The 12,413-nt window shown below is 53.5% G+C and overlaps 2 protein-coding genes across 2 annotated transcripts in view; both read left to right on the top strand.

The window, feature by feature from the left end:
- Window positions 1-6,913, top strand: part of LOC119111257 (DE-cadherin) — a 51,363-nt gene extending 44,450 nt beyond the window's left edge. Inside the window, exons 22-29 of the mRNA XM_037235079.1 lie at window positions 497-643; window positions 1,040-1,228; window positions 1,525-1,672; window positions 3,449-3,551; window positions 3,855-4,051; window positions 4,750-4,887; window positions 5,194-5,424; window positions 6,798-6,913. Of these exons, the coding sequence (XP_037090974.1) occupies window positions 497-643; window positions 1,040-1,228; window positions 1,525-1,672; window positions 3,449-3,551; window positions 3,855-4,051; window positions 4,750-4,887; window positions 5,194-5,424; window positions 6,798-6,814 (1,170 nt within the window). The 3' untranslated portion in view covers window positions 6,815-6,913. The remainder of the gene's footprint in view (window positions 1-496; window positions 644-1,039; window positions 1,229-1,524; window positions 1,673-3,448; window positions 3,552-3,854; window positions 4,052-4,749; window positions 4,888-5,193; window positions 5,425-6,797) is intronic.
- Window positions 6,914-7,129: 216 nt separating this feature from the next.
- Window positions 7,130-9,418, top strand: LOC119111256 (cadherin-10-like). The gene is made up of 3 exons (XM_037235078.1): window positions 7,130-7,277; window positions 7,834-8,055; window positions 9,255-9,418. The coding sequence occupies exons 1-3, from the start codon at window positions 7,130-7,132 to the stop codon at window positions 9,416-9,418; spliced, it is 534 nt and encodes a 177-aa protein (XP_037090973.1).
- The last annotated feature ends 2,995 nt before the right edge of the window (window positions 9,419-12,413 follow it).

The raw sequence follows: 12,413 nt of genomic DNA, 5'->3' as shown, positions 1-12,413 counted from the left end.
CCCTCCCGACAGAGGTCTCTGTTCTCCGATGGCCTCCCCGTGCCGGCCTCCCTCCCGACAGAGGCCTCTGTTCTCCGAGGGCCTCCCCGTACCGGCCTCCCTCCCGACAGAGGCCTCTGTTCTCCGAGGGCCTCCCTCCGTATTTGTCTTGCTCACGGCAGAGGCCTCTGTTCTCTGAGGGCCTCCCCGTACCGGCCTTCCTCCCGACAGAAGCATCTGTTCTCCGAGGGCCTCCCTCCGTGCTTTTCTTGCTCCCGGCAGAGGCCTCTGTTCTCTGAGGGCCTACCCCCGTACCGGCCTCCCTCCCAACAGAGGCCTCTGTTTTCCGAGAACCTCCCTCGCGACAGTGACCTCTATTCCCCGTGATCTCGCCGGCACTGTCTGATGACGGGATGCTCCTCTGGATCGGGCCCGCTACTGGCGCGAGGCGGGGTCGCGGCGCCCGTCTGTGGTCGCACGAGGCGCCACTCACTCCCCTCCCGCCATCGGCCCGCAGGTGTACGACAAGAAGTTCCGTAGCACGGTGGACGCGGATGTGACGGTGACGGTGCGGCTGCTGCCGCGACAGGCCGTGCTCCAGTCGGGCTCGCTCCGCATCGGCGGTCTCACCGCCGAACAGTTCGTGTCGCCCCCCGGGAAGAAGGTCAGGATCCGGCCGCGCTCTGAGGCGGCGGGGCGGCGAAGGAGCACAGTGCTTGGATGACGCTTGTACTCAAGGGTACACGTGTAACTGGAACGCCCAAAAATGTCCCAGGATCCCCTAGGCAGGGAGCCCTGTGGGATACGGATCCACCTTTAGGATCTCGACACGTGTATGCTCAGGAACATCGTCTCTGTTAGAATTTTGTTAGATCTATGACACAGTTATCTCCCAATTAAGCTTCTGGACCATATAAGTTGCTGTAAGCGCGCCATGTGTGCATAAAAAATGAGGGCAAAAATAACCAACGATTTAATTTTGGCAACCCCGATCGGTGTTTTCTGGTCGGTCTGCCCGGCCCGCGGCCCCAGTTGACCCGGCAACGCTGGTCGCCTGCAGACGCCGTCCATGTACCAGAGGATGATCTCGGAGCTAGCTGCTATGCTGGGCACCCCGCCGGAGAATGTCGACCTGTTCGGGGTCCAGAACAATGGCGCCGGCGGTGTGGACGTGCGCTACGCCGCCCACGGCTCTCCTTACTACCGGAGCGAGAAGATGGACGGCGTTGTGAGCCAGCACAAAAAGCAGGTGGGAAGACGGTCCACTTGTTGTCCGCACGCTGTCCGCGCTCCGTGGCCAGCGTGCATGGCTCATGTGAATACATTTAACGAAGTATTCGCCTGTCACGTGGCCAGTGTGCATGGTTCATGTGAATGCATCTAGCGAGATATTCAGCGTTCGTTCCCATCACTTAACCGCATGGGCGTACCGTTGGTCGCTCCACGGGATTTGTAACATTTCCATGGTATTCGTGATTACATGTTGAAGAAACCCCCCCCCCCCCCCACACACACACTATTGCATAAACTTGTTCGTGTTCTCAGTTGGAGGAGGTGTTTAAGATCGAGATTCAGCAGGTTGGCATCGACGATTGCATCTATGAGACGACCTGCAACAGCAGCTGCTTCTCCAGCCTGACCATTTTCGAAGATAAGGTTTACAAGGTCCAGACGAACATGAGCACAATCATTGGTGAGTGATGAAGGAGACACTGCCCATGTTTGACACGCGACGAGGCCCGGCTCGACTTGCGGCTGCAGCTACGGCCTCTGCACGCTGATGTAGTCGCTGACGTTCCGTTAAGGGTTCGCGACGTACGCAGTGCATCCTTTCAAGAACATGAAGTCTTATGACCGGGGTATGAATAAAACGCAGCCTGACGCACGTCATTCAACTGTTCAGGAAACGTCAGGCAACCGCACGGTCTTCAGTCAACACACGCACACGCACACACGCACACGCACACGCACACGCACACGCACACGCACACGCACACGCACACGCACACGCACACGCACACGCACACGCACACGCACACGCACACGCACACACCACACGCACACGCACACGCACACGCACACGCACACATATTTAAACATTGTATAGTTGTTTTTAGATTGTAATAATATGTATATACATTTTGTTGTCTTAAGCGGGATCGATCTCATCTCTAGTAGACCAAAGGCGTTTTCAGTCCAAGTATTTATATCATTATTCGGACACCAAAATGGACCTTTTCAACCAAGATAGGGTATATTAATCACAGGAGCATATGGGCATGAAGTCATCCAAATTTTCCACGCCGCTAGAGCATATTCGGTAAGAGTACACGGCGGCTATAATCCAAAGGGCAGGTAGCAGTCGTCGGTAACAACAATGGCCACAGAAGATGTGTCAACATCGTGAATAGCAATGTTGACAAGGACATGCCGACGTCATGTATACCAACGACAGCGGAGGGTAGAAGAACGGGAGTCGGAGTCAAAGGAAGCGGAGGGAGAGGAGTCAGCTACGTCGTGAATATCAACGAGAGCTGAGGGTAGAAGAACCGGAGTCGGAGTCAAAGGGAGCGGAGGGAGCCACCTACGTCGTGAATATCAACGAGAGCTGACTACCTTCCCCGCCGCCGCCCGGACCACGACTGACCCGCTGCCGACCCCGACCCCAGGCGTGACCTACTCCCCGGCCTGTGATTGGCCGGGTCACGTGACCACGTAGCCTCGAGAACAGACGCGAAAATAGAAGATCTCCTTACAAGAGAAAGGCCTCCGCTCTTGATATTCGAACACAGCACGAACTACGTACGCGCTCACAACGCGGGCGCCCTAAACCACTGTGCCACCAGGACAATTACAACGTTGTTGGGACGGAGGGCAACTAATCACGTACGTAACAACTATCATACACATCACACTTAACAGCACTCTGAGTATTTAGCGCGCACATTAATTGGCGATGATCGCTTAAATGCAGCACATGTTTGGCGCTTTTCATCGCTGGTAATGGTTGGTAATGGTGGTTGCCGGCAGGTGGCACACGTGTGACTCCTGCAATCGTTGGCGATGATCGGTGACGGTTATTGCCGGCAGGTGTTCGGCCGGCGATGCAGTACACGTGTGACTCCTGCAACCGTTGGCGATGATCGGTGACGGTTATTGCCGGCAGGTGTTCGGACGGCGATGCAGTACACGTGTGACTCCTGCAATCGTTGGCGACGATCGGTGACGGTTATTGCCGGCATGTGTTTGGATGGCGATGCAGTACGCGTGTGACTCCCGCAATCGTTGGCAATGATCGATGACGGTCATTGCCGGCGTGTGTTTGGACGGCGATGCAGTGCGCGTGTGACTCCTGTAATCGTTGGCGATGATCGGTGACGGTTATTGCCGGCAGGTGTTCGGCCGGCGATGCAGTACACGTGTGACTCCTGCAACCGTTGGCGATGATCGGTGACGTTATTGCCGGCAGGTGTTCGGACGGCGATGCAGTACACGTGTGACGCCTGCGAGGAGCCGCCTCGACCCGCCGACTGCCTGAACGGCGGCCGGCCGAGTACTAGCAGCCCGCCCAGGTGCCGGCCCCGGTCACGCTCCTTGTGTATCAATACGCTAACGAGTTATACCGCGGTTCAAATGAGCTTTGCTTCGATTATGAGAAATGTTTACAGCCATAAGCAGCTCAGACTGACTGAACTTGGCTCGGTGGCAGTCAACACATGGCCCGATGGCAGTCAACACATGGCCCGATGGCAGTCGACACATGGCCCGATGTCAGTCGTCACATGGCCCGATGGCAGTCGGTCGGACCTCCGTGCTTCGCACACGCTCGGTTTCGCTTTAATCGTATCACTGACCAGCCGAAATTCCTCTACCAGCTGCGAGTGCCCGGCAGGCTTCGACGGCCCCCACTGCGAGAGCCTCACCATTCACTTCAAGGGCGACGGGTACGCCTGGCTCCCACATCTTACGGCCTGCAACGCTTCCCACCTGAGCTTCGACATGACCACCAGCACCGACCAGGGTCTGGTGATGTACAACGGACCCATGGGCGAGCCGACTGCCAGAGTTCAAGGTGAGAGGAGCGCCCACGGACCACGGCGCGCTGGTCTTGTACAACAGGACCGTGAGAGGACGGACCACTAGCATACGGAACACCACAGAGCGTGAGCGGGGCACAATTCTGGTCATGAATATCACGTCAGTGATAATTGCCTCCATTCCGTCGTACATGCCCGGATTTGAATCCTGGCAGAACAAAAAGCCAGTGGATAGCTGACAATAGGACGGTTGACTAGCACTGTGCATGGCGATAGAAGTATTGGAACACGATTAGCGATCTTGTATGCGCAGTAGGCGGTAGCAGAGCAACAGTATCCGCGTACGGTGCGCTGTCTGGCCTGCGAGGAATAGCGGTGCTCACACAGGTGCCGAGAATGGTGGTTTGCGCGTATATTGCTATCAGAAGCGCAGATTAGACCATTCAGTTATGATTACACCTGCCACGAAGATCACCGTAATCTGCGTACATCACGCTTGGCTGCACGTCTCGAAAGCAAATGTTTAGGTGCAACAGTACTCTGGTTACGTAAAAGTATGGCAGATTAAAGCTAAAAAAAAACAAGTCACAACGTATTTCTGGTTGTGATCACGCTGCTTTCAACTTGTCTCCCGATCATCATCGTCATTTTCCTTCCGATCTCTCTGGAGCACGCCATAGTTGACTTTAATTTTGATCCCGGATGCATGACTCTAATGTGGGTGGGGCTGCAGACTTTTTCGCCGTGGACGTGCTGAAGGGTCGTCCTGCGCGTGTTCATGAACTACGGCACCGGCACAGCGGTGGCCAGCCCTCAGAGCGTGGTGGACGATGGCCGCCGACACCATGTGGACATCAGCTGGGACACGCAGGTGGGGTGCGCCCGTGTGACGCCGGCCGGCGCGCCACGCGCCAGTCCGACGTCTGCTCTATCATCTTGAGAAGGCAGGCAATAGGTTGTGACAAGACGGATACCGATGTCTGGCTAGATGCATGAGTCCCGGTCCAGCGCCTGCAAGTGCCGCTAGCGCCGCGGCCAACATCGTTGAGCAGAGCTCTCCGTATCCAGGCATTTCATTTATGCGGTGCTGTATACTCGCTGTTCTGCATGCGTCGCCGTGTCTGGGTGCTGTACATGCGCTGACCTGTCCACATCGCCGTGTCTCGGCGGCCGGCAGCACGTGACCGTGAGGGTGGACAGCTGCGTGGGTGTGGCGGCGTGCCAGGCCACGGCGCCGGCGCCGGCGGCGGCCGACACGCAGAACGCCTTCCTGAACGTGGCCACGCCGCTGCAGCTGGGCGGCACCGCCGTGCCCATCAGCTCGGTCAGGGATTTCATGGCCTGGTTGGAGGTGCCCGGCTCCGAGGGCTTCTTCGGCTGCCTGGAGAACGTGACCTTCCTGAGCACGGTGCGTGCAGCCGTCTGCTCCAGCGTTCGCTGGCGCCGGCTCCTCGGGCGGCCGCACCGGCAGGAGCACGTTCCGAATTGGTGTATATCTTAATGGTCCGCGTCCCTCGCCTGGCTGCAGCTACTATTGGACACCGCGGGGCAAAGAGCTGACGTTATTTCCTCTGTTAAGGCAGGTATCTTATCACTATGGATGTAGGCTCGGGGAGGGGGCTGGGGGACATGCCCCCAATTTTCACAACATGGGATTGTTTCCCTCGTCAATATTGTTCACAGAAGGCACGTTTCTTATGTTTTCACGATTATTATGCCAGTTTTAGGTCAAGTTGCTCTCTCTCTACACTTCCCTTTGACCCCTCCCATCCTAATTGTCCGCTTTCCCAAAGATCTGGTTACATCCATGCGTATTAAGTGCGTCTGGTCTGTTTTATGGGGGTTGGGCAGTACAATTTTTTTCCCTAAGTGGTGCAAAACAACAAAAGCAGTAGCATCTGTGCGATGGGGCTTTGGTTCACTGCACCGTGGCGATGCAGCGCTATTTTAGCATGGATAATGCGCTGAAATAGAACACGGTGTGCTTCGAGCGCGCATGTGGCCAAACGGCGTGATAAAACCACAGGAATGCCATAGCACGGTCGTACGGATCACAAAGTAACCATTGAAGGGAATGTTTCACATTTGAAGATATTAAAGCAACCATCAGATATGATGAAACAAGCTCACTTGTAACCATTGGCGATTTTTTAAGTGGAAGGCTGCTCTAGACAGCACAGTTATCCGTTTAGCAAACATACTCCTCAATGTGCCATGGTTTGATTATGTCATTGAAGTTTGCACAGCATTGATGGAGGGCCAATTGACCACCGTTTTACCTGTAAATTGCGCTCACGAAGGCCAGATATAGACGCCTCGACAATTTTATTTTCTTGGCCTTGACCGCCGCATGGATTATGGGGTGGCAGCATTTGAATGACGTTATCATGAGATCATGAATGCCAGGGTGACCTTGTAATACTTTCCCCAACGCACCTTTCCCCATCACTGCGGGCGCGTGGCTAAGAAACTTAGATCCTAGGAAGGGCAGGATCGTAAACAACGCTGAAAGGTCTTCAGGATGGTTTTTCAAGTAAAACCCCCATAAAGACGTGGAACACTCCCTTCAAGTGTTAGAATATCTTGCTAGTACCTACGCAAGAACGAATAAAATAGTTTCGGACGTGACTGAATTGTTTTAAACACCAGCCACTAACATCTAAAAAGCAGTCTGTCGTACCACGGCTGCTTGCATGTTCCTGGCCTTACAACGCCTCTTTCCAGAGGCAGGTTCAGAACAAAGGAATCCGATAGAATATAACGATGCTCTCGATTTTATAGGTGTACGACCTGAGTGACCCTGCTTATGGTGAGGAATATAGCAGCTACTGCGATGAGAACATCGAGCCTGTGCCAGTCATATACGCCACGTCGAGCTTCTTGGCCGTCATCCTGTGCTGCCTGCTGTTTGCCCTCAGTGAGTGCATCTTCCCATACGACTGTTGTGTTCTTGCTCGCCAGTTCTGTCTGTAAGCCATCAGCGCTCCTGCTCAGTGACCACCTGTCTCGGGGGCAGCTGACGCATTGCCGGTCTGTGCCCGCCTGTCCTGCCCGTGGCTGTCAGTCAGCGGCCTGTTGCGCGTGCGTCAGTTCTGTTGGTGGTCGGGTTCGTGATGCGCCGGAGGAATCGGAAGAAGGGATACAAGGCGGCTGACACAGAGCTGCGTCAGACGATCGTCAACTTCAACGAAGAGGGCGATCACGAGCAGGACAACACCAAGTTTGACCTGAGCAGGCTGCAGCTGACCGACGAACAGAAGAGTAAGTCAAGCCGAGCGTTGTGCTCGGCCGCCTATAGGTCGCTGCACAGACCGCGACGACGTGCTCGCGTTCGTGGCGTCATAACATGTAACCACGTCACGCTTCTTACTTCCCCGCCACTTACTTAAACCGCCGCTCAACGGCCGGCGCGACTCCGATAGTGTAATCTTCGGTTGCCCACCGAAACAGCACGGTCACCGTCCGTCCCCTGCCGAATGCTATCACTGATGTGCTCAGCACTGACGTTGAATAAAGCGGCTGCCGTGATGTTTCATGCATGGTGAACTGGCTGGAATCGGTAGTTAAGTGCGTCAAGTTTTTAGGTGGAAGTTTGATGATCATTATCTACCAATCTTTCCCCTAAACGCATGTCGAGAAGATGCCCACGCGACTCGAGGAATGCCGTGGACGCCCGACATGCATCATCGAAAAGGGACGACTATCTACCAAGCAGTCCACAATGAGGGAGGCAGAACAGAGCTGTGTTGGTAGCACGCGAGAGGGCATAAACACTGTTGTGCATGGTCTCACTCGCCGAGCCTCTGCGCCGCGCCAGATTTGCCTTCCCTGACCTCGTCCCCTGCGACTTCGCAGAGGAGACGGGCCGACGGGCTGCAGGGCGCCGTGGCTGTGCCGCCGCCATCCACCCAGGACGCCCTGAACGACAAGCCACCGGCGCTGGACGACAAGGACGGCATCGGGGCCCAGGATGACCTGCGGAACTATGCCTACGAGGGAAACGATAGCTCCGCCGGGTCACTCTCCTCCATCAACTCAGGTGCGGTCTCCACAAACTCATGGGTGATGCGACACCCTCAGGTCTTGTACGACCTCCCAAACTTAGGCATGGCACTATTCGGCTCGGGTTTGACTTCTTACAGGTTAGATGCAGCTTCCCTCGCCTCTGGTGTCACCTCCCTCACCTCAGGTGTCACCACCCATAACTTAGATATGACCTTCCCGAACTCAGGTGTGATCTCCCGCCATTCGGGGGCGACCTCTCTCAACTCAGTTTTTATCTTTCTGATCTCAGGCGCGATCTTCCTCAACTCAACTGTGACCTCCAAACGTCCTGATGTAACCCGTCACAACTCTAGTGTAATTTTCCTCAACTCAATGGTGACCCTCAACATGGTGTGTTTAATTGGGAAATAGCCGGAGCAAAGTATTTCAGCGTCCTGCCAACATATGGGTCTGGGTGCATGGGATATAATACGGTCTTATTTTAAGGCTTAATACGGTGTGTATTACCTCTACAAGGGAGACGGCAGCGCCTCTAAGTCATTCTTCTCCATCATCTCAGGTGCGGCCTCCACCAACTCAAGTCATGTGAGCTCCCTGAACTCATGCGTGACATTCCTCAACCCAGATATGACCTACCTCAACACGACGGAAGCACTTGCAGCTCAGGCGTGACCTACCCCCGTTTTGATGTGACCTCCCTTAAGTCAGGGCCGTCGCATGGGCTGTCTGGGTTCTTTCCACTGTCCGCTGCAGGTCTGGACCTCCCCAGCTGCCCGCCGCAGGGCCCTCCACCACTGTCCGCTGCAGGTCTGGACCTCCCCAGCTGCCCGCCGCAGGGCCCTCCACCCTGTCCGCTGCAGGTCTGGACCTCCCCAGCTGTCTGCCGCAGGGCTCTCTCCTCCACTGTCTGCGGCAAGTCTGGTCCTCCTCCACTGTCCGCGGCAAGTCCGGTCCTCCCCCACTGTCCGCGGCAAGTCTGGTCCCCCTCAGCTGTCTGCAGGTCTGGTCCTCCTCATCTGTCCGCGGCAGGTCGTTTCCACTTTAGCCGACCTTCCTGAAATTCCTGCGACAGGTCTGGTTGGTTAACTACCAAGACGCCTGTAACAGCCCTGGTCCTCCTCGGTTCCCTCCGGTCGTCCTCAGCAGGCCCGTGGCCATGCACTGCCCCTGTCAGCTGACCAGCGAAGTCGGGATGGTCCGGCTAAGCTGACGCTCCTTGGACGCGTCCGACAGGCACCACCGACGGGGACCAGAACTTCGACTACCTGCAGGAGCTGGGCCCCCGGTTCCGCCGTCTGGCCGACCTGTACGGCGACGAGGCCGACATGAGCAGTAGCGACGGGGACGACGGTCCCCTGCTGGTGCCGGGGTCGGAGCCGACCGAGTCGTGGTGCTGAGCTTGTCGCAGGCACTGGCGGCACACCACCGCTCTGCACCCAAAACAAGACAACGTGACGCAACAGACAGCAGATTTCGTTAGACAGCTGTGGTCCAGGTTTCAGCAGCCATGGGCCAAATTGTCATGAACTTGTCGCATCTTTAGTACCCGTCCCGTCCCCCATCGTGCTAGTGTAAGCCGACAGCTCTCTTTGGAATTCCGAGCCGCTATTGACAGCTTTTCTTCGAGCCATTCTACAACATTTTGAACATTCCTAAAAACATGTAAAAAGGATGGTTCAAACAAAACTGGACATCAGCCGACATTGCGTGCACTACAATTGATCGAGGCCATCGACCTCGACAAAGCCAACGGCCGTTGAACCTCGAGAATTCCGCGTTATCGATCAAAAGAACGTGAAATTATAGCGCTTTAATTTTCCCTAGTCCCGGCAAAGTGTTATGCACGAAATATCGACAGAGATACCTTTTTTTCAAACCTCTGTTTACTTTATTTGCCGGAAGGTGAGAATGTTGTCGAGTACCATGTTAAATTAACGCCTGAAGCATCCTGCATTTCGTGTGCCATTGATCCCAGTAGGGGAGCGAGGCCATTTGTCTATATCACTTTCCTATGAATCCAACAAGCCGACTTAATCGGCAGGTAGCATGGCAATCTGCCTTCGCTTTGGACCGACCAGAACGTAGTGTAGTTTTTATAATAAAAAAATGGAACGACACGCTTCGTCGCTAAACGATACGGTTCCATACGCTACCTTTGTGAAGCGTCAGCGACTGCATTTCACACGTGGGCTCGTAACACACACAGCGTATAGAAAAATGACGAATGTTTACCTGCTGTGTTCCACTACATGATTACTGATTAAGTGGCCCATGTGTATGTCGTGCTTAGCGCCGCCTGCTGCCCATCATCACCTGTACACGGACCTGCACTCTACCAACCGCTGCATACCTGCGATAATGCGGTAAATAAATGGTTTAGAAGTCATTTGTTCAGTGGTTATGTGATATGCGCTTTGGAAACGGCACCTACCGTGCGTTGACATCACGTTGGACGGTGATGCAGACACCAAAGGTTGTCGACGCTGGTGTTAAGCAAGGGAATACTTGTAGCGTGCTTCAACTGATCTCGCTTATTTTTGCTAGGACTTCGCCACACTCAAGTGGTCTGTTGACAACAAATGCCAGTGATTGCCGTGTGCTGAGGTTCCTCACGAATCGTAAATAAACTGAGAGGGCGCATTGCTGCTTGATACAGGCACTGCGTTCCACAAACATCGCCGTTTAACAGTCCTCTCTAATGCAATGATACTTTCAGCCCATTGTGGCGAGCCAGGGTCCTTACACAATCACTTGCATACACGGGTGTTTAAAGTTAACAACCTGGTGAGATAAATGGATGAGGTATGATACACTCAGCACAATGCAGCGGGGGTGTCAAGATCCAAACAGCAGACCACACCCAACGGCCACACTTGATTACCGCACAACCAGCAGACAAGACCCAACGGCCACACCTGACTCCCGCACAAACACCAGAAACAGCCAACGGTCACGCTTGACTCCTGCGCAAGCAGCGGGTAACACCCAACGGACACGCTTGACTCCTAATCAAACGGCAGACAAGACCCAACGGCCACACTTGACTCCCGCACAAACACCAGAAACACCTAACGGGGACGCTTGACTCCCGCGCGCCCGCGCAAGCAGCACTAAGACATAAAGGCATTAAGATATCCGGCCAACAATGAGCCACAAGGGCCCATCGAGGCTGGCTTTCCTCAGGTCCCGTGCACATCCTCGAAACTAATCACATGATCTACATAAATTTAGCTACAAATGAGATATTTAGAGCGATAGAGCTTGTCCAAAACGGTTTTTGAATTCTGCTAGGGAGGGGCTTCCTACAACTTCGTTTGTCAGCCCATTCCAACGGTTCACTACTCTTTAACCAAGTGACATCTGCCTCTTCATAGTTCTAATCCTATCTTTTGCTCAATGAAACTGGTTTTCTCTATGTCTCGGCCTAATTTCCGGTGCTCCATGTAGATCTACCTTGTCTATATATCCTTCGTAATCGTGTGTACCCCCATCAAATCCCGTCTAAGGCTGGGATATTTCAGTGAATTCAAATCCATGGCCCTTAGCACATCCTTATATTCTAAGTCTCCAATACCATTAATCATCCTAGTTGCTTTTAGTCGTACGCCTTCCAGTCAATCCATATATTTTTGGAAGCATGGGACCAAGCCCGTACACGATACTCTACGTGTGGTCTGACATAAGCTAAGTACAACTTTTTGGCATCATTACGTCTCCTGTGATGAACAGTCCTGTTTATAACTCCCAGCATCCGAAGTGCTTTGCTGCTACGGCCCACATCATTTTCACCCTTTAAATTCCTTGAAATTATAACCCCTAAGTCATTTTCTTACTTGATCTGGTCTAACTCCCGGCCTCTCATTTTATAGCTAATGCTCTCACTGCTTAAAATTGCCAAATGCATCACCTTACGTCTATCATAATTCAATGACATGTGCCACAAATAAGCCTAGTTCACTAGCCGTTTATTTAAGTCAAGTTGAATTTGGTTCATCCGATCAGTATTTTTGAACAGATGTACCAATTTAATATCGTTACCAAATTTTCGCTCCTTTCCTCCTAGTACTATCTCAATATTATTCACAAAAATAACACAGCAAAGGGCCCAACACCGACCCCTTTGGAACCCCAATCTCTACTAGCTCCCACTGAGATTTTGTTCCATTAACCACCACTCTTTGTTTCCTATCCAGCAGCCAAGCCCTTTCCCAGCCAAAAATATTATCTCAATGCCATGCAATATTTACTGATATAGCAGACGTTGGTGTGGCACCTTACCAAAAGCCTTACTGGAATCTAGATAGACAACATATAAACTATTGCTCATTAACAATATCAAAGTTAAGTATGTTAACAGGTAACACCCAACGACTACGCCCGACTCCTGAGCAA

This window comes from Pollicipes pollicipes, unplaced genomic scaffold (genome assembly GCF_011947565.3).
Source record: "Pollicipes pollicipes isolate AB1234 unplaced genomic scaffold, Ppol_2.1 Scaffold_7261;HRSCAF=8764_pilon_pilon_pilon, whole genome shotgun sequence".
In the NCBI taxonomy this organism is placed as follows: domain Eukaryota; kingdom Metazoa; phylum Arthropoda; class Thecostraca; order Pollicipedomorpha; family Pollicipedidae; genus Pollicipes; species Pollicipes pollicipes.
This window is presented reverse-complemented; position numbering and strand designations above follow the sequence as displayed.

Coding starts and splice junctions, on each gene's coding strand:
- LOC119111256 (XM_037235078.1), top strand. CDS start 7,130: ATGCGCCGGAGGAATCGGAAGAAGGGATACAAGGCGGCTGACACAGAG. Junction 7,278..7,833: donor GCTGACCGACGAACAGAAGA/GTAAGTCAAGCC, acceptor GCGCCGCGCCAG/ATTTGCCTTCCCTGACCTCG. Junction 8,056..9,254: donor ACTCTCCTCCATCAACTCAG/GTGCGGTCTCCA, acceptor CGCGTCCGACAG/GCACCACCGACGGGGACCAG.